The 21,090-nt window shown below is 45.0% G+C and overlaps 1 protein-coding gene across 1 annotated transcript in view; it reads right to left on the bottom strand.

The window, feature by feature from the left end:
* DNAH8 (dynein axonemal heavy chain 8) overlaps window positions 1-21,090 on the bottom strand; it is a 1,926,251-nt gene that overhangs the window by 342,604 nt on the left and 1,562,557 nt on the right. The window contains 2 exon segments of the mRNA XM_029592920.1: window positions 8,792-8,947; window positions 14,146-14,317. Coding sequence (XP_029448780.1) covers window positions 8,792-8,947; window positions 14,146-14,317 — 328 coding nt within the window.

Here is a 21,090-nt window from a genome sequence, read left to right as displayed (position 1 = left end):
GGCAGGTGGGTTTCTTGAGGACTATATCCTGCTGTCTGGGAGAACACCTGTTACAGGTAAGCAACTCTGCTTTCTCCCAGGACAAGCAGGATGGTAGTCCTCACATATGGGTGATTAGCAACAGGCCAACAGAAGACAACTCATGTGACAGGCACAATAATTGGGGTGCTATTGGCAATGATGAGGCAGCCTGAAATCACAGCAGATGGTTGTGGAAGGAGTTGGGCATTATAATGGAAAAACATTTTTCAAGACAGATTGTCCAAAGGCAGAGTCTTGACGGCCTTCCTTATCTAAGCAGTAGTGGGCTGCGAATGTGTGAAGAAAGCTCCATTTCACAGCCTAGCAGATGTCGGCAATTGGTACTGAATGATAGTGGGCTACCGACATTGCCATGGCCCTTACAAAATGTGCTGCCTTCACTCATCCCTGGAGAGGAAGGCCTGCTTTCTCATAGCAGAATTAGATACAGTCTACTAGCCAGTTGGAGAGAGTTTGTTTGCCCACTGCAACTCCCGGTTTGTAAGAGATCTGGGCGTCTACATAGACCAACACCTAAGTTTCAAACCCCACATCAAAAATCTACTAAAGGGGGGGTTTCTATAAACTCAACATCATAAAAAAACTCAAACCCCTCCTCCACACCCACGATTTCCGCACAGTCGTACAGACCACAATGCTCACAAAACTAGACTATTGCAATTCCCTATTACTAGGACTCCCCGCCACCACCATCAAACCCCTCCAAATTCTACAAAACTCCATGGCCAGAATCATAACAGGCACACAAAAAGGGGAACACATCACCCCCGTACTAAAAGACCTACATTGGTTACCCATTTCCTTCCGCTCACAATACAAAACCCTCACCATCCTTCACAATTCTCTACACAAACATAATCATACCTGGCTCGACGAAATGCCTCGTTACCGTTCATCCGACCGACCCACAAGAACAACCCATGCAGGTACCCTACACACCCCGTCCCTAAAGGCAGCACATTCTACTCACACCAGAGAGAGAGCCTTCTCAGTCGCTGCCCCCACCCTCTGGAACTCCCTCCCCACCCTCCTACGCCAAGAGACATCCCTGCAAACTTTCAAGAAAGGAGTCAAAACATGGCTTTTCCGACAGGCCTATCCCGACACAAACCAAATCTAATCTCTCCCCAGCCCCCTCTGTCCGAATTTCCCCCACCCCTTCCCATGTTTCCCCCGCTTCCCCCCGCACCACCCATTGATACCCTAGAAGAAACTACATTCCCCCTACGGCTTAATTTATTTTTTGATCATGATCGGTTAATGTGTCCTTATTGTAAGGAATAGTATTTTGTTCCAAGGTTACATCGTTATGGTTTTACTTTTATTTTATTCTTTGTACATTGTTTTTGTTTTATTGTTTTATTGTATCACCCACCTGAGTTCTTTGTAAACCGGCATGATGTGCTGCACGAATGTCGGTAAATAAAAGTTAATAAATAAATAAATAAATAAATGACATAGGATGTGCGCACGCTCCGCATGATGTACCAGCAAGGGTGCGAACCTCGGGGGTGTCCCCCTGAACTGATGTCTTCCGCTTCCAATATAAAAGATCTCAGAAATTGCTAACGGATCGAGTTAGCAAAGGGTTTCGCTACCTAAGCTACTCTGCCTCCTCGGACTTACCAGGGGAACCTTCTCCTCAGGGGCCTCGCTCTCTTTTCTCTATTTCAGATTGCCGATAGGAACCAGTACTCGCTCCTCGAGGGCCCATGTTCCTGAACACTCTGAAGATTCTCTACTGCCTGGAAGCTATCACAGATACAGACAACTGTGAGTTACCATTGTTCTCTCAGAGCTTTCCCTGGAACCAGGTACTCGCTCCTCGAGGGCCTAACCCTTTCCAGCTACTGAGCTTTCTAAAGACCTTATGTGAGATCTGTCATCCAGTTCTCGCTATGAACACAGTATACCTGTCTACTCACTATCTATAGTTTCTCTACAGCTCAGCTACCCTGGGATTGTGGTTCCAGTACCTGAGGGACTTCAGCCCTGTCGGGCATAGCAGCTCACTACTGCCACCTCTGGTGGTTCTACTACTTGTCTAATAAAAGAATTCTGTTTCTGTCTCCATACTCAAGCCTAGCCGGTGGTCCCTATCAGGATATCCTCCTGGTGGCGCGGTCATCTGCCATCGGCCCAAGGATTCACCTATCTACATTCCTCTACAGCTGAGTGTCTTCTCCAAGCACTCCACTGGTAACAGGTGGCTACTCCTTTCCTACCAGGAGTCTTCAGCAACAGATTCATAACAGCTTGCTAACTCCATCTCCTTCTGGAGCTAGTACACAACAGATTGCTACTCCAAGCTCTAACACAGAGCTTTCCTAACAAGATTGCTAACTCCTCCCCTTCATAGGAGTTTAACCATAACAGAGTGCTAGCTCCTCCCTCCAGAGGAGCTCGCACATAACAAGAATGCTAACTCCTCTCCTCTCAGGAGTCGAAGCATAAGATATTGCTAACTCCCTAGCAGATCCTTAACAGATTGCTAACTCCTATCTGATGCCTCCGCTCATCCAGCATCAGATCCATAACAAGAAGGCTCCGAGAGGAGGTTGATTTAGGTCTCAATGGGATCAGTGCCAAAGTGGTATTAGAGTCCCCATTGCCTCTCGAGGATCCTGGGATAGGTATAGGGGCCCATGGAGGCTCAGACGAACGAGTCAATGTTGATGACTTAGGCTGTCATTGGTAGGGTACCGATGAGGGCAGCGAGGCGGTGTTGCAATGGTGCAAATATCGATGGCTCCGGTGTGGTGCCAGTATGGGGGCCGGCATCGATTGAGGTTGTAGACTCCGGAAGGCATCGAGGACAGCCTGGTGGACGATGACGTTCAGCTCCTCCCCGGAAGTTGGTATAGGTAATGCAGCTACAGGGGGAGGCAGGCTAGGCATTACTGGCACTTCCACAGGGATCTGTGGTGGCTCAGTACCTGACACCGGTGTCAGTGGGGAACGCCTCGGTGCCTTGGGTGCAGTAGAGCATGGAGACTCTTGTACCCAGGCCCAGTTTGCAACTGGCTCGATGGATATTGAAGCCGATGTGGTACCAGTGCCGGCACTGAATGTGGAACCCTGTTGGTGCTGGTGACGATGTTTCCCTCGGTGTTCAGCCCAGTCATTCTCCAGCTCCAAGGAAGCTGCCACCGATGTCCATGATGGCGTTGGTGATGGACGGTTACCATGGCAATGACAATGTTTCCCTTGGTGCTTGGTCCGGTCATTCTCCAGCACCGAGGAAGATGCCACCGATGTCGTGGATGGCGTCAGTGACTGATGGTTACCGTGCTGGTGACAATGATTACCACGGTGCTTGGCCTGGTCATTTTCCAGCACTGAGGAAGATGCCACCACTGTCCTGGATGGCATTGGTGACATCTACTCCAATGTCTGAGTCTTTGCCTGCCTTGAGTCATCATCTAAATCCTCGTCCTGTGTCTTGTCCTCGTCTGCCTAGTCCTCTGTCTGACCTACTGCTTCCCGCTGCTCCCTAGTGGCAGTCTGAAAGGGCTTGGAATGGTCAGAGGACCATTCAGAGACCACCATTGCTTTGGTGGTCTCAAGAAAGTGTGCAGGCTCAGTCAAGGCTCAGGTAAGGATGTTTCACCGCAAGGGCACACATTTCTTTCCATGCTGGACAGCGCCCCCTGGTGCTCTCATCCATCGCAGCACAACAAATTCTCATGGATTTTTAGTTGGATTTTCCTGCAATAGGAGTCCTCTATCTCCTGCTAAGGATTTTTAGTTCAGCTTCTTTTCAGACAGGTTATAGATTTCAAGTTGGACTTTCATGCAGATGGGAGCCCTTTGCCTTTTTTCCTGTACAATTTTACCTTTATTTATTGGAAAGGATTTGGGAATTTTCCCTTCTGGGGTCAGCCTCCCACCTGATCTGATTCTGCTTCATTTTACTCTTTTAATCCATTTTGGAAAATTCCCTGTCAAAGTCTGGTCCCCCTTGTTGTAGTGGATTGGGGCATCCCTGTGTTCAAGGTTGGATCACAGGGTAGGAAAGATCTGCAATGCACTCTCTTTCCTTCAGAGGATTGTCTTGATAGTAACCTAATGCAGAGGAGTTTCAGTTTTATATTAGTTGCCTTTTTGTATTATCTCCTCTGTTTGAGGCAAGGAAGTTTTTCCACCCTTCCTGTCTCTGTTATATTTTTCCTCTTTTTGTAAGAGACTATTTTTATTCTACCTGGAGCTGAGTGCCCTTGATACCAGGGACTCAGCTACCAATTATATTGGAAAGAGATGTCTTTCACTCTGAAGGAACCTAAAGGTTGGAGAAATCATTCTAAGATGGAGTTCTGCCCATTGTAGAAAATAGGAGTTGAAGGTACTTTTCTAAGAACTGTGTGTGCTGCTGACTCAAGTGAGAGATGCTTGAAAGGAGAGTGCCCTTCTGGCACTGCATGAGGAGAGTTCAAGTGGATAAGAAGACTTCAGGAAATGTATGAAAACTGGGACTATGTTCTGATAAAATATTGGTACTTAATTCTGACCACTCCACAGTGGGGGGAGAGAAGACGAGAAAATTGAGACATGGAAAGGGGATTGAACTATCTTCAATCTGAATAACTAGAGAAATCTGAGCAACTGGAGTAACTGGGGAGAGAAGGAAATCAAGTGTTAAGAAGTATTCTTCCAAAGGAATTCATAGTCTTTGCTATGATAATGAGGTCACAAGTTTATTAATCCATCTACTGTATTATTATTTATTGACTTTATTTTTAACAAGAAATGAAGCTGTATTTATTCTTCTATCATCTAATGAGCTATCAGTAAAAGAAGTTGGAAACCACTCTGCTTCTCAGTGTGTTTTGTGGCAGAAAAGACTGTGATAATTGTTAATACTGTTTGCAAGGACAGAGAGAGCTTGTATTGGAACTTTTGCAAAATGGCCTTGGAACTATAATTCCCCTCCTCCGACATTGGGAGCCTTGGAACTCACAAACTGTAATTGCTATCTGTGGAGAAACCAGAAAGGGTCCATCTCTCTTTCCTATGTGCCCCTGGGTGCAAGTAAAAGGATCCATCCTGCCCAGGGGTTACATATAAGACAGCCACATTTATTCAGCAGTGTGGCTGTGCCACTGAATATCTTGGCCAAGTTAGCCAGATAAGTTTATCCATCTAACTTTTTCAGCTGGATAGCATTCGAATATGGACCACAATGTTTTACGAAGGTCCATATTCATTCACTGGCTGAATTGCAAATTTAGCTGAAAACATTTATCCAGCTAACTTTGGATGTAATTTAGTCAGCTAACTTAGCCAGCTAACTTAACTCCTCCCAGACATGGACTTCCAGAATGCCCCATCATTATCTGGTTACATTTTAGCTGGATAATGAGATATCCAGGAAGCTAAAGTTTAGCAGGTTAAGTGCTCAAAGTATTCAAAAGTTTGCATTTAGCCGAATAATTCCCTAGTTATCCAACTAAGTGTCTGTGAATATCGACCTCATGATCCTTTAATGATTTATATATAGTGATATTTTTTTTTGTTACATTATTTGTTAAATAAGTACAAAACTGTCTATTTCCTAACTTTGTTTGCTTTTATATTCTGTTACTTTTTCTTCCCATGGATTCCTAGAGATCATTGAAGTTTAATCACCAGTAAAGAGGCTGAATTCTTGGAGAGGGCAAGACAACAATCAGTTTCTCAGCTCTTGGCTTCTAGCATCCGAGGACTCTCTACCTGGGTAACATCAAGCTAGGTTGAAAGAACATTGCACAAATCTCATCTTTAGGTGAGTTTCCTCACTCCGAGGGTCATCAAATGTTCACAAGAGAGCACTGTTCTGTTCGTACGTCTCACATTGAATGTCAAAATGGCCCCTAACCCCTACACTAATACCTGAACCTCACCTTGAGTTACTAGGTGGGCCTCCCATAGAAATATAAATACCTATCTAGTGTGATGGCATTATGGCTAGTCTCTCTCTCTCTCTCTCTCTCTCTCTCTCTCTCTCTCGCTCTCTCTCTCTCTCTCTCATACCTTAACACATTTTGATAAATAAGGGGGTTAGTTGGCTATGTCTGAATACACTGGTAAACAAATTTCTGGGAGCATTTTGTTTCTTCCACAACCTTCAGTGAAACAAGTAGATTTTAACAAGCTGAACACAAATATTCATTTATTATGTCTGTATCACGTACTGTTTGCCAGAAAAGTGTGATATACATTAAGCATTGTTACGTGTCTGTAGCAGCATAAGCTATAATGGCAATGTTGGCACCAAAAAACAAAACTAAAAATATTTTGCCGCAGATTTTCATTTGCAATCACTGTCCGACGCTTCTCTGATGAGAGTCCAACAATAGTCACCCAGCATGGAGGGGTTCCAATTGCCTTGATACCGTTTCTCCATTTTGACAATGTCTTGATGAAACCTTTCACCATGTTCGTCACTCACAGCGCCAAGTTTGTCTGGGAAGAAGTCCAAGTGGGAATGAAGAAAATGTATCTTCATTGACATGTTACACTTCATCAATTTGTATGTCTGAAGCAGATTTTCAACCTGTTTGACATGTCTGCTACCTTATAGTTGCCTAGAAGCTTACAAACAACATTCTTGAAGGCTGTCCATGCAACACATTCTGTACCTTGCAAAAGAACATCAAAGTGGCTGTCCTTCATCACAGCTTGGATTTGTGGGCCAACGAAAACACCTTCTTTTATATTAGTGTCACTTATGCATGGAAACATTTCCACAAATAATCAAAGGCTTTACTCTGCTTGTTTATTGCCTCAATGAAGATTTTCATCAGCCCAAGGTTGATGTGTAAAAGTGGAAGAAATATCTTACTTGGATCCACCAATGGGTCATGCACAACATTCTTCTGCCTTGCAACCAACTTCTTGTGGAGAGGCCAGACTTTTCTGACGTAATGCAAATCTCTTGCTTGACTGGCCCACTCACAAAGGAAGCAACAATACTTGGTGTAACCAAGCTGCAGACCCAGTAGAATTGTAACTATCTTGAAATCACCACACAAATTCCAGTTGTACCTCGAGTACTCAATGTGGTTCAGCAGTAGCTGCAATTTCTCATATGTTTCTTTCATATGAATGGCATGTCCAATAGGTATTGATGGGTAGATACTGCCATTGTGCCGCAAAATAGCCTTCAAACTTAAGATTGATGAATCAATAAATAATCACCATTCTGTTGGGTCATGGTCACATCTGAGAGCACAAAACAATCCATTGATATCACAGCAAAATATCAGACTGTCTACTTGGTTGAAATATTTTGTCAAATCTTCATGACAGCTGTGAAATACTGAAATTTTCGTATCAGATGACAAAAGATTCCAGCCTTGACCCAAGTAGCTCTGCCTGACTTCGATAAAGCCAAATCTCTGACCAGATCATTCAGCTCTGACTGATATTAAATGAGGATCGCTGGATGTTGATGGCACAAAGTCAGGATCAGCTGCAGCTTCCATCTGTGATGGCTCGCCATCATCACCTACCCCCTCATCCTCATCATCAAGCATCCACACCTCTGGCGGTTTTGGAACAGGAAGACTGTCGACTGTCGGCATTTGGCATTGGTCTCATTACTGATGCAATGTAGGCTAAGAGAAGGCAAATGCACTCCTCATTACATGGCCCTGACTTCTACAGTCACTAATTACCTTATCAGAATGCATGGAGATTACTTGATGTTTTAAATGCAACTGAAACATTGCTCCCTGCTTCAACAGCAGAGGAAAAAGGGGAATTGGATTCAGACAACAACCATGAGTGCTCTGACTTCTACGGTTTGGGGTACTAATATGCACCTTTAATTTGCCTTTAACTAATCAGTAATCTACAGCAAGTACATAAGCAAAGTACATCAAGCAACACTGTCTGCATTTTTAAGAAAGCTCATCACCCAGTAAAAAATGTTACTAGCTGAATTTTTATGGGTTTTATAAGGTTTCGAGATAACTGCAGAGAGTGGCAGTTACTACCTTAAGCTTGCTGGGCAAACTGCATGGACCATTCATTCCTTTTCTGCCATCATTTCTGTTTCTATGAATACCTGCAGTCTGAAACAGGGACATATGTCTATGGCCAGAGTCATACTTTTATACCCAATAATTTTTTGTTTGTCAAATTTACCACATTACATGGAAACATCATGGCAGGAAAAGACCATACGTCCCATCTTGATGGCACAACTACAAAACCACTTAGCTCTAGAAGCCCTACCACTCCCTCACAGATCCCTGTGCTTATCCCATGTTTTTCTTGAATTCAGATACTGTCCTTGACTCAACTGCCTGCACTAGGAGCCTGTTTTATGCATCCAACACCCTTTTTGTAAGGAACTACTTCCTTACATATTGTATCATGGAAGGATGCTTTATGCAAGTAACATCATATAAACTGCTGGCAAAAGGAAGAGAATTTTTACTCTTCACATATGTTAGTTTTGAATTCAAATTAAGAATTTGCTGACCATAATAATTCCTTACTTGAGAGAGAGGCCTTGTATAATAAATGATTATTTAATTAAATCACTGAAATTAATTGAGTGAAGTTTATAGACTTTATATGAACATAGGTTATTAAAATTATTAATATAATGAAGGAATCTGTGTAGATTTCTAACTATATCTAATTTCTGGACAAGACATTGCTTTTTCTTTTTAAACTATCAATCGTTCTCGATTCCTCTGCTCCAATGTGATCACAAAAGATTCAGCTGGAAAGCAGTGCAGATGCTATGCATTCTTCCTACCTGCATTTCATTCTCTTTCTCTTTATTTTTAATCCATGCTTTGCCTTGAATTTGTGGATCTATCAGGAGTGGATATCTGGTTGCCTTGGTAACAATTATACCATTTTGAATGGAAAGGTCATCTCCTGGCAATCCTTGAAGGTTCCATTCACTTATCTACAGAATTGAAAGAATAACTCAAAATTAATTAGATTCAAAGGGTGGACAAAAAAACCCTATACCTTATTCATTAAGGAGAACATTTTCAAACACTATGTGGGGATTGCGTATGTAAAAATAGCATATAAGTGCATATATGATATTTTATAAAGTTAGTGAGCTTGCACGTACTTGCAATATCACATGTAAATGTTAACGGGGAAAGAAAGGAGCAGTACAGGGGAATTCTAGGACAGGGTTCTGAAGTCTATACACACATACAATACCAAATAGCTTCAAACACTTTTACACCTGCTAACTGACTATCGCAATGGAAATTGGACTTGTCTGTTGTATGCAGTTTTTGAATCGGTGAACTCGGAAGGGTTCAGGGAGAAGTGCTAGATAGAGGGTCTAAGTGAACTGGTGGAGGTATTGATGAACTGGTGATTCCAAGGACACGCACAACTATTGTCAGCACAGTGTACTACACACATACTTTATAAAATACCTGTTTCTGCATTTAAATCAGATTTCATACTCGTACATGTTATATTTATTTTGTGCCTAAATTATATATGCACGTTTATAAAATAGTTAGCGAAAATAAGCACTTTCTTGAATTGGAAATATTTTCATGCACTCTCAGAGTAGAACTATGCAGTATTTTATAAACAGTTCCTGGTGCAGAGTTTATAAAATATCAGGCTATATCTCTGTACATCTATTTACAAGCACAAATGCAGTACCACAAATAGATTTGAAAGTTAGGCTCCCTGAATGTAATTTTATAATAAGCCATGTAACTTAAACATTGCCAGTCAGGATAATTTTCAAAGGAAAATGTAAATGTAACATTATTACAGCAATTTTCAAAAGCCCATTTACCTGCATTAAATGCACATAACACAGGTAAATCTATTGACTATTCAATAGCGCCCAAATTTTCGATGGCCTGTGTGCATTAAAACTGGGGGTTACGCAGTTTTAATGCACACAGTGAGTGAATTTAATGCACACAGTGAGTGAATTTTAGAAAGTGCACAGCTATGTGCGTAACCCTCAATATGCGCAGAAGTGTTGGGCCAGTGAAAAGGGGCGGGCTGGGGGTGTGGTCTGAGCAGAGAAGTGTGGGATGGGGTGGGGGCCGGCCGGGACAGCAGCCATTAGGCCCTGTCCAGGGGAATCACGCGCCAGCATCCGGCCGGCGCACATAGCTTACTTCTGCTCCGAAGGAGCAGGTAAGTTAGAAAACAAAAAATATAGGGTAGGTATGTAGGGGTTAGGAGTTGTGGAGGAGAGGAGAAAAGGTAGGAAGGTTAGGTAGAGGTATAAAGAAGTTCCCTCCAGTCCGCTACTTAATTGGAGTGGACTGGGAGGGAACTGGGGAAAGCCTACTCGTGTTGCCGCGCGTTGGTTTACAAAATTCCCCCATTGCGCACGCAAATGTCATCTGGTCCGCACATGCGAAGGCGATTTTAAAATTGGGCGTGCATCTGCACATGGATAATGTATTTTATAACATGCACATAGCATGATTAAAAGGTGAGGTAAAAGAGGCTATTTTAGTCAAAAGATCTTCATTCAAAAATTGGAAGAAGGATCCAACAGAAAATAGGATAAAGCATAAGCGCTGGCAAGTTAAATGTAAGACATTGATAACACAGCCTAAGAGAGAATTTAAAAGGAAGTTGGCCATAGAGGCAAAAACTCACAGTAAAAACTTTAAAAAATATATCTGAAGCAGAAAGCCTGCGAGGGAGTCAGTTGGACCGTTAGATGATCGAGGGGTTAAAGGGGCACTTAGAGAAGATAAGGTCATCGCGGAAAGATTAAAAGATTTCTTTGCTTCAGTGTTTACTAAAGAGGATGTTGGGGAGATACCTGTTCCGGAGAAGGTTTTCATGGGTAATGATTCAGATGAACTGAACCAAATCACGGTGAACCTAGAAGATGTGGTAGGCCTGACTGACAAACTGAAGAGTAGTAAATCACCTAGACTGGATGGTATACATCCCAGAGTTCTGAAGGAACTCAAAAATGAAATTTCAGATCTATCAGTTAAAATTTGTAACCTATCATTAAAATCATCTGTTGTACCTGAACATTGGAAGGTGGCTAATGTAACATCAATATTTAAAAAGGACTTCAGGGGCGATCTGGGAAACTACAGATCAGTTACAGTTAGCCTGACTTCAGTGCCAGGAAAATTAGTAGAAAGTGTTCTAAAGATCGAAATCACCGAACATTTAGAAAGACATGGTTTAATGGAACAAAGTCAGCTTGGCTTTACCCAAGGCAAGTCTTGCCTCACAAATCTGCTGCACTTTTTTGAAGGGGTTCATAAACATGTAGATATAGGTGAATCGGTGAATGTAGCATATTTGGATTTTCAGAAGGCATTTGACAAAGAGACTTTAAGAAAAGTAAAAAGTCATGGGATAGGTGGCAATGCCCTTTCGTGGATTACAAACTGGTTAAAAAACAGGAAACAGAGAGTATGATTAAATGGACAATTTTCTCAGTGGAAAAGGATATACAGTGGAGTGCTTCAAGGATCTGTATTAGGACCTGTGCTTTTCAATATATTTATAAATGATCTGGAAAGGAATACGACGAATGAGATAATCAAATTTGCAGATGATAAAAAATTATTCAGATTGGTTAAATCGCAAGCAGATTGTGATAAATTGCAGGAGGACCTTGTGAGACTGGAAAACTGGGCATCAAAATGGCAGATGAAATTTAATGTGGATAAGTGCAAGGTGATGCATATAGGGAAAAATACCCATGCTGTAGTTACACGATGTTAGGTTCTATATTAGTAGCTACTGCCCAGGAAAGAGATCTAGGCATCATAATGGATAATACTTTGAAATTGTCGGCTCAGTGTGCTGTGGCAGTCAAAAAAGCAAACCGAATGTTAAGAATTATTAGAAAGGGAATGATGAATAAAACAGAGGATGTTATAATGCCTCTGTATTGGTCCATGGTGAGACCATACCTTGAATACTGTATACAATTCTGGTCGCCACATCTCAAGAAAAATATAGTTGCAGTGGAGAAGGTACAGGGAAGGGTGACCAAAACGATAAAGGGGATGGAGCTACTCACCTATGAGGGAAGACTAAACAGGTTAGGGCTGTTCAGCTTGGAGAAGAGACGGCTGAGAGGGGATATGATAAAAGTCTTTAAAATTATGAGAGGTCTAGAATGGGTAAATGTGAATCAGTTATTTACTCTGTCGAATAATAGAAGGACTAGGGGCAGTCCATGAAGTTAGTATGTAGTAGAGATGTGAATCGTGTGCCAGATCGTCTTAATGATCAGATTCGGCTGGGGGGGGGGGGGGGGGGGAATCTGATCGTTAAGATATGTGAATTGGAAATGTTTCCGATTCCAATTCACATCGCCTATTTCACATCGCTAAAAAAACAAACCCACCCGACCCTTTAAATTGACCCCCACCCTCCCGACCCCCCCAAAACCTTTTAAAATTTACCTGGTGGTCCAGGGGGGCCTCAGGGGGCCTCAGGGAGAGATCCAGGGGGACCTCAGGGAGAGGAGAGATCCAGGGGGGCCTCGGGGACAGATTTCCCATTCCCAGGCATCACCTGTTCTAAAAAAAAAACTGGTGCCGATGCCCCTTTGCCCTTACCATGTGACAGGGTATCCGTGCCATTGGCCGGCCCCTGTCACATGGTAGGAGCACTGGATGGCCGGCGCCATCTTTAAAGATGGTGCCGGCCATCTTTACTCATTAGCCCTATAGTATAGGGCTAATGAGGGGGGCCTCGGGGAGAGGAGAGATCCAGGGGGGCCTCGGGGACAGATTTCCCATTCCCAGGCATCACCTGTTCTAAAAAAAAAATGGCGCCGGCCATCTTTACTCATTAGCCCTACAGAGATAATGAGTAAAGATGGCCGGCGCCATCTTTAAAGATGGCGCCGACCATCCAGTGCTCCTACCATGTGACAGGGGCCGGCCAATGGCACGGATACCCTGTCACATGGTAAGGGCAAAGGGGCATCGGCGCCATTTTTTTTTTAGAACAGGTGATGCCTGGGAACGGGAAATCTGTCCCCGAGGCCCCCCTGGATCTCTCCTCTCCCCGGGTCCCCCCTGGATCTCTCCCCGAGGCCCCCCTGGACCACCAGGTAAATTTTAAAAGGTTTTGGGGGGGTCGGAAGGGTGGGGTCGATTTAAAGGGTCGGGTGGGTTGGGTTTTTTTAGCGGCGCGGGCCTCCCTAAAAAAAAAGGGTCGGGAGGGTGGGGGAGTCGATTTAAAGGGTCGGGTGGGTTTTTTATTTTATTGGGCCATCGGCGCCATTTTAATTAGTGGCTGCCAAAATGGCGCCGATGGCCCGAGAGCGGGAGATCACGTCGGGACCCCCCCCCCACTGGACCACCAGGTAATTTAACATTTTGGGGGGGTTCAGGAGGGTGGGGGAGGGTAAGGAATTGGTTTTAAAGGGTCGGGGTGGGTTTAGGGGTTGTTTTGGTGTGCCGGTTTTTCCGCCCTCCCCCAAATAATTCCCGTGCCCTATTTAACGATACAATACAAATGCCCCTGACGATAAATCGGGGCATTTGTATTGTATCGTGCACTCTAACGATTTAGGACGATTTTAAAATTATCTGACGATAATTTCAATCGTTCAAAAACGATTCACATCCCTAGTATGTAGCACATTTAAAACTAATTGGAGAAAATTATTTTTCATTCAATGCACAAACTCTGGAATTTGTTGCCAGGGCATGTGGTTAGTGAAGTTAGTGTAGCTGGGTTTAAAAAAGGTTTGGATCAGTTCTTGGAGGAGAAGTCTATTACCTGCTATTAATCAAGTTGACTTAGAAAATAGCCACTGCTATTACTAGCATCAGTAGCATGGGATATACTCTGTTTTTAGATACTTGCCATGTACTTGTGGCCTGGATTGGTCACTATTGATGACAGGATGCTGGGCTTGATGGACACTTGGTCTGACCCAGTATGGTAATTTCTTATGTTCTTATTATCGAAGATAGGTTGTTGGGTTTGATGGACCATTAATCTGACCTAGCATGACACATTTTATGTTCTTAAACCAAACTCATCCACTAAATCTGAGCCTGGAGGATGGCTATCATCTGGAAGTACCTAGTTACACTAGGAGAAATTTGTTAAAGGAACTTAAACATTGAAAACATTTTGTGTTGCAAAAAATGTTCATACCGTTGGTTGATCCACTAACATAGAAATTAGGTTCAAGTTTTCAGTGAAGGGAATCCTTTTGCTTCTCAGTTCTTTTTCCCAGATGTCTTTAAACAATAGATTCCTAAACTGCTGATTAAAAGGGCCACAATAGTTAAGGAACCCTGTACACAGCAACACATCTCCAACGAGTCTGAAAAACAACAACAATGTTAACATATCTTTAAGATTAAAAATATTCCTTGAAAGCTAGCATAAAGAGTATTATTTATTTATTTTATTTATTTAAATTTCTTATATACCGGCATTCGCGATGGGAGTCGCATCATGCCGGTTTACAAATAACAAGGTGTGACAACAGAATAAATACTTAATAACTTAAAAACATTAACATGTGATAGAAGAATAAGGTAGCAGTTACAATAAAACAGGGATAAAATGCAACTTTGAATGAAGAGAAGGCAAAAGAGAGATTAACACTGAGATAACAAAAGAATGACCAAGGTAAATAAAACCAAGGTAAATAAAACCTGCCTCATTAAAAAAAAAAAAAAAAAAGAGAGAACATTATTGAGTTGTCAAAGGTTGTTGATTACCCTGACGGGAGTTCTTAGTTGCTTGAGTTGAGAGTGGGTTCAGTTGGTGTCTGGAAAGGCTTTCAAGAATAGCCAGGTTTTAAGTCTTTTTCTGAAAGTGGGGAGGCAAGGTTCCTGTCTCAGTTCTGGTGGGATAGAATTCCACAAGGTAGGTCCTGCTGTAGAGAAAGCCCTGTCTCTGAGAGTCCTATGGTTAAAGGTTTTTGCAGGAGGCACCTGTAATGAGTCTCTGTAGGACTCTCTGATAGGTCTGATGGAGGTATGTTTTTTAAATGGGATTTGGAGGTTAAGCGGAGAGAGTTGATGGAATGCTTTGTAGATGGTAGTAATGGATTTATATAAGATTCTATAGTAGGGATGTGCAGAGCAAAATTTTATGTTCATATTTTTTATGTCCGAAAGGGGGTCCCACTTGCGGCCAATATGGACATAAAAAAAATCCAATGAGTTGGGTATATGTACATATGTGCAAAAAAAAAATTTAAACCCCCTCACCCTCCTTAATCCCCCCCCCCAGACTTACCACAACTCCCTGGTGATTGAGCGAGGAGTGAGGACGTCATTTCTGCAATCCTTGGCGAGAAGCATGTGACGTCGGTGGCACGTCGAGTGACGCGGCGTCACGTGATTCCCGGCTCGTTCGCGCCGGACGGCTCGTTCGGCCCAAAAAGAACTTTTGGCCAGCTTGGGGGGGGCCTCCTGACCCCCCCAAGCTGGCCAAAAGTTCTTTTTGGGCCGAACGAGCCGTCCGGCGCGAACTCGCCGGGAATCACGTGGCGCCGCGTCACTCAGACGCGACGTCACGTGATTCCCGGCGAGTTCACGCGGGACGGCTCGTTCGGCCCAAAAAGAACTTTTGGCCAGCTTGAGGGGGTCAGGAGGCCCCCCCAAGCTGGCCAAAAGTTCTTTTTGGGCCGAACGAGCCGTCCGGCGCGAACTTGCCGGGAATCACGTGACGCCGGCGTCACTCGACGTGCCGCCGACGTCACATGCTTCTCGCCAAGGATTGCAGAAATGGCGTCCTCACTCCTCGCTCCATCACCAGGGGGTTGTGGTAAGTCGGGGGGGGGGGGGGGATTAAGGAGGGTGAGGGGGTTTATATTTTTATTTTGGCTCAACAATCGCGATTTCCCACATATCGAACATATCTATGTTCGATATGTGGGAAATCCGATCGTTTATGTCGAATCAATTTTTTAAGTAAAAAAAAAATATGAGTTGCGTTTTACTAATGCGGTCAATCCGAATGCACACCCCTATTCTATAGTGCACTGGCAGCCAATGTAAGTCTTTGAGAATCGGAGATATGTGGTCTCTTCTTCTTGTGTTTGTCAAAATTCTGGCCGCCGTGTTCTGAACCATCTGAAGAGGTTTAGTATGAGAAGACGGGAGACCTAATAGAATAGAATTGCAATAATCTAACTTAGAGAAGATTATTGATTGCAAAACTGTTCTGTAATCGTGGAAATGGAAAAGTGGTTTGATTCTTTTTAAGACGTGTAATTTATAAAAGCAGTCCTTCGTGGTTTGATTAATAAAAGATTTTAGATTTAGCCGATTGTCGATAATGGCTCCTAGGTCTCTTACATGTGAAGTTTGAAAGCCGGTTGGAGGATTTGAGGTAAGGTTACTGTTTTCAGGGGAAATTATGAGGACTTCGGTTTTAGCGGAATTTAAGATTAGATTTAGGCTGGAGAGGAGGTTGTCAATATTTTGAAGACAGTTTTCCCAGATTTTGATAGTTTTTGTAAGGGATTCTTTGATAGGGATGACAATCTGGATGTCATCTGCGTATAGAAAGTATTTGAGGTTAAGATTGGTTAATAGTTGACATAGGGGTAGGAGGTAAATGTTAAAGAGCGTGGGGGAGAGAGAGGAGCCCTGTGGAACACCTAGCGAAGAAGGGTAAAACTGTGATTCTTTGTTATGTATTTTGACTTTATATCCTCTGTTTCCCAAGAATGATTTGAACCAGGCAAGAGCAGAACCTGTAATTCCGATGTTCGCTAGTTAATTTAGGAGAAGGGAGTGATTCACGGTGTCAAAGGCCGCCGATAGGTCGAGGAGTATCAGCAAGTAGGCGTGACCTTTATCGAGGCCCATGATGAGGTAATCTGTCAGAGATATGAGAAGTGATTCTGTACTTAAAGATTTTCGGAAGCCGTATTGAGTGGGGAATAATATGTTGTTGTCTTCGAGGTATTCTGATAATCTGGTGTTGACTAATTTTTCTGTAACCTTGGCTATAAAAGGAAGGTTGGATATTGGGCGGAAGTTGGATGGATCTTTAGGATTAAGGTTCGGTTTTTTTAATAGGGGTTTGATAGAAGCAACTTTCAGGTCGTCTGGATAAATTCCTTGGGCTAAGGAACAATTGATAATGTCAGTTAGGGTTTTGGAGATGGTATCTGGTATTAGCAGCAGTAGTTTGGGAGGGATCTGGTCAAATGGGTGGGATGATGGTTTCATTCTCTTCAATACTAACTTGGTCTCTGATATTGCAATGGGTTTGAAGGCTTGTATAGCAATGTCATTGCAGTGATGGCGGAATGTGCTGGGTGGGGCTAGGGTATTCGTTTTTAGTTGAGATTGCAGGTTGGAAATTTTGTTACTGAAGAAGATGGCCAGCTCCTCAGCTTTTTCGTGCGCTTGGTTGAGTGGGATGTCCGGAGAATTGGGTTGAGTTAAGTTCGAGACGTAAGTAAAGAGGGCTTTTGAATCGAAGATGAGGTGATGTATCTTGTGAGCGTAGTAGTCCCTTTTTGTTTTTAGTGTGGCGCTCTTGTAAATGTGAAGAGCGAGTTTGTAAGCTGAGAGGGAGGTCGGTGATGGTGCTTTACGCCATTTATTTTCTTTTTGTCTCAGTGAAAGCTTGAGTTTTTGTAGTTGGTCATTAAACCAGGGTTGTCTTCTGGCGGCATTATGTTTAGGTTTTTTTGTTGCCAGTGGGCAGAGTTTATTAGCTGCCGATTCTGTGATGTTGGACCATGAGTGGAGAGCCGTGTTGGGAGTGGAGATGTCTATGTGGGGGAGTTCTAGGACAAGGTGTTCGTGAAGTTCATCGGATGAACATAGGTTTCTGTAAGTAAATTGAGGTTGAAGATCTTGTTTGATGTTAGATTGTGCCAGCGAAAAAGTGGTAGAAATTAAAGCATGGTCTGACCAGGGGACTATTTTGCATATGGGGGGTGCTGAGTACGCGATGCCTGAGTTTACAAAAATGAGATCCAAAGTGTGTCCTGCTCTGTGAGTAGGGTTGTTGATTATCTGCTTGAATCCCATGGCGGTCATTGCATTTAGGAAAGTTTCACAGTTTGTAGATGGAGAGGGGTCATCAACATGTAAGTTGAAGTCTCCCAAAATGATGGCTGGAACCGCAAGATTTAAGTTAGTAGCTATTATTTCTAGAATGGGGGAGGCATCTGATTCCAGCAGTCCCGGAGGGGCGTAGACTAGAATGATTTGTAGCTGGTCAGATTTGAAAAATCTGGCTTCAATTTTTGTGGGAGAATGAATTGGGAATTGAGTAAGTCTCAGCTCTTTTTTGGCTGCAAGGAGAATACCCCCACCCTTTCTTTTCTGTCTGGGAATAGAGAAGAAGTCATGGAATTCCGTAGGAAGTTGGTTTATTAGTGCGGTGTCCGTCTGTTTAAGCCATGTTTCAGTAATTGCACAGAGGTCGGGTTTGGTGTCCAGTAGAAGGTCATTAAGTATTAGTGTTTTTTTGGTAAGGGATTGAGCGTTGAATAAAATCAGAGAGAAAAGAGCCAGGCCTAGTGTCTGTGTAAGGGGGGAAATCATGATAGGAATGAGTGATTTATAGGTAGTTGGCCGTGAAAACACTGATGGGTTTCTAATGAGAAATGACCTTTGTTGGAGAATTGGAATAGGGAGACCAGTATGCATTGAGGCTTGGAGGGGTGAGCGCTGGATGCTTGCTGGAGTGGAAGGAGGAGCGCTGGATGCTTGCTGGAGTGGAAGGAAGAGCGCTGGATGCTTGCTGGAGTGGAAGGAGGAGCGCTGGATGCTTGCTAGAGTGGAAGGAAGAGCGCTAGATGATTGCTGGAGTGGAAGGATGATCACTGGGTGGAAGGGTGAGCGCTAGATGATTGCTGGAGTGGAAGGATGAGCACTGGGTGGAAGGGTGAGCGCTAGATGATTGCTGGAGTGGAAGGATGAGCGCTAGATGATTGCTGGAGTGGAAGGAAGAGCGCTGGATGATTGCTGGAGTGGAAGGAAGAGCGCTGAATGATTGCTGGAGTGGAAGGATGAGCGCTAGATGATTGCTGGAGTGGAAGGATGAGCGCTAGATGATTGCTGGAGTGGAAGGATGAGCACTGGGTGGAAGGGTGAGCGCTAGATGATTGCTGGAGTGGAAGGATGAGCGCTGGATGATTGCTGGAGTGGAAGGAAGAGCGCTGGATGATTGCTGGAGTGGAAGGATGAGCGCTAGATGATTGCTGGAGTGGAAGGATGAGCACTGGGTGGAAGGGTGAGCGCTAGATGATTGCTGGAGTGGAAGGATGAGCACTGGGTGGAAGGGTGAGCGCTAGATGATTGCTGGAGTGGAAGGAAGAGCGCTAGATGATTGCTGGAGTGGAAGGATGAGCACTGGGTGGAAGGGTGAGCGCTGGATGATTGCTGGAGTGGAAGGAAGAGCGCTGGATGGTTGCGTTGGTCTCAGGGCTATTTGAACAGAGCTATTTGAACAGAATGTAAAAGGTCCTCATTGAGCCTAGGCTTCAAGATGTGGTTGTAGATTGGTGGAGTTTCACGTAGCTGTAGTTGTTCGCAGGTGGGTGGTGTCGTCTGCAAGAGGCCTTTGTTTGTTTGTTGGGCTTCCCTGGGTGGAGAACGGGGCTCCTCGGGGCTGCAACGAAGGGGCGAGACAAAGGGGCTGGCCCCTTTGTCGTGCTCCTTAGACGTGCGACGCGCGGCGTGCGACGCCTAGGCGCTGTGGTCGATTTAAAGGGCTCCTGGCCCTGCTGCTATTGGCGGCTTGTGCGGGTACGGATTGGCCGCTTCACGGCCCGGAGGAGGGCTGTGGGTGGCGCCTCGGTTCGCGGCTCTGCGCCTCGTGGCCGGCGCTGGGGGCTGCCGGGGGCAAGGGTGCGAATCAGGGCCTTACCCCGGTGGGTCTCGGCGCCGGCTGCGCAGGCCTCGCACGATGGGAGACGCTGGATCGGAGACGCTGGAGCAGGTAAGAGGGAGTTTCGCGGCGCCGCGGTCAATTTAAAGGGCTCCTGGCCCTGCTGCTATTGGCGGCTTGTGCGGGTACGGATTGGCCGCTTCACGGCCCGGAGGAGGGCTGTGGGTGGTGCCTCGGTTCGCGGCTCTGCGCCTCGTGGCCGGCGCTGGGGGCTGCCGGGGGCAAGGGTGCGAATCAGGGCCTTACCCCGATGGGTCTCGGCGCCGGCTGCGCAGGCCTCGCACGATGGGAGACGCTGGATCGGAGACGCTGGAGCAGGTAAGAGGGAGTTTCGCGGCGCCGCGGTCGATTTAAAGGGCTCCTGGCCCTGCTGCTATTGGCGGCTTGTGCGGGTACGGATTGGCCGCTTCACGGCCCGGAGGAGGGCTGTGGGTGGCGCCTCGGTTCGCGGCTCTGCGCCTCGTGGCCGGCGCTGGGGGCTGCCGGGGGCAAGGGTGCGAATCAGGGCCTTACCCCGGTGGGTCTCGGCGCCGGCTGCGCAGGCCTCGCACGATGGGAGACGCTGGATCGGAGACGCTGGAGCAGGTAAGAGGGAGTTTCGCGGCGCCGCGGTCGATTTAAAGGGCTCCCGGCCCTGCTGCTATTGGCGGCTTGTGCGGGTACGGATTGGCCGCTTCACGGCCCGGAGGAGGGCTGTGGGTGGCGCCTCGGTTCGCGGCTCTGCGCCTCGTGGCCGGCGCTGGGGGCTGCCGGGGGCAAGGGTGCGAATCAGGGCCTTACCCCGGTGGGTCTCGGCGCCGGCTGCGCAGGCCTCGCACGATGGGAGACGCTGGATCGGAGACGCTGGAGCAGGTATCATATCCTAGGGTGGTTTAGTTGCATTTGTATCTTTGGGCAGCCTCCTGCTTCAATACTATACATTTTTTGAGAACTAGCCAATCTAACAGTCATTTCTTGGAAAACACATGTTCTTGTACATAAGATTTGGAGACTCATCTGAAGAATGCTCCATGTTGCTAGATCATGCCTCCTTTATCTAGGTAGCCTGAGAAAGCAATACTGTTACTCTGTGTAAATCAACTTTGCCATCTCCTGTTGGTTCTGTATCACTCCAATTAGACGGGTATATACATTTATATACCTAGTTTAACATTCAAGCTCCTAATTTGTTTTTACTCTACCCATGCTTTTACCTCTGTCTCTGTTCCAAGCAAGTTTAAA

This window comes from Rhinatrema bivittatum, chromosome 3 (genome assembly GCF_901001135.1).
Source record: "Rhinatrema bivittatum chromosome 3, aRhiBiv1.1, whole genome shotgun sequence".
NCBI classification, from domain to species: Eukaryota; Metazoa; Chordata; class Amphibia; order Gymnophiona; family Rhinatrematidae; genus Rhinatrema; species Rhinatrema bivittatum.
This window is presented reverse-complemented; position numbering and strand designations above follow the sequence as displayed.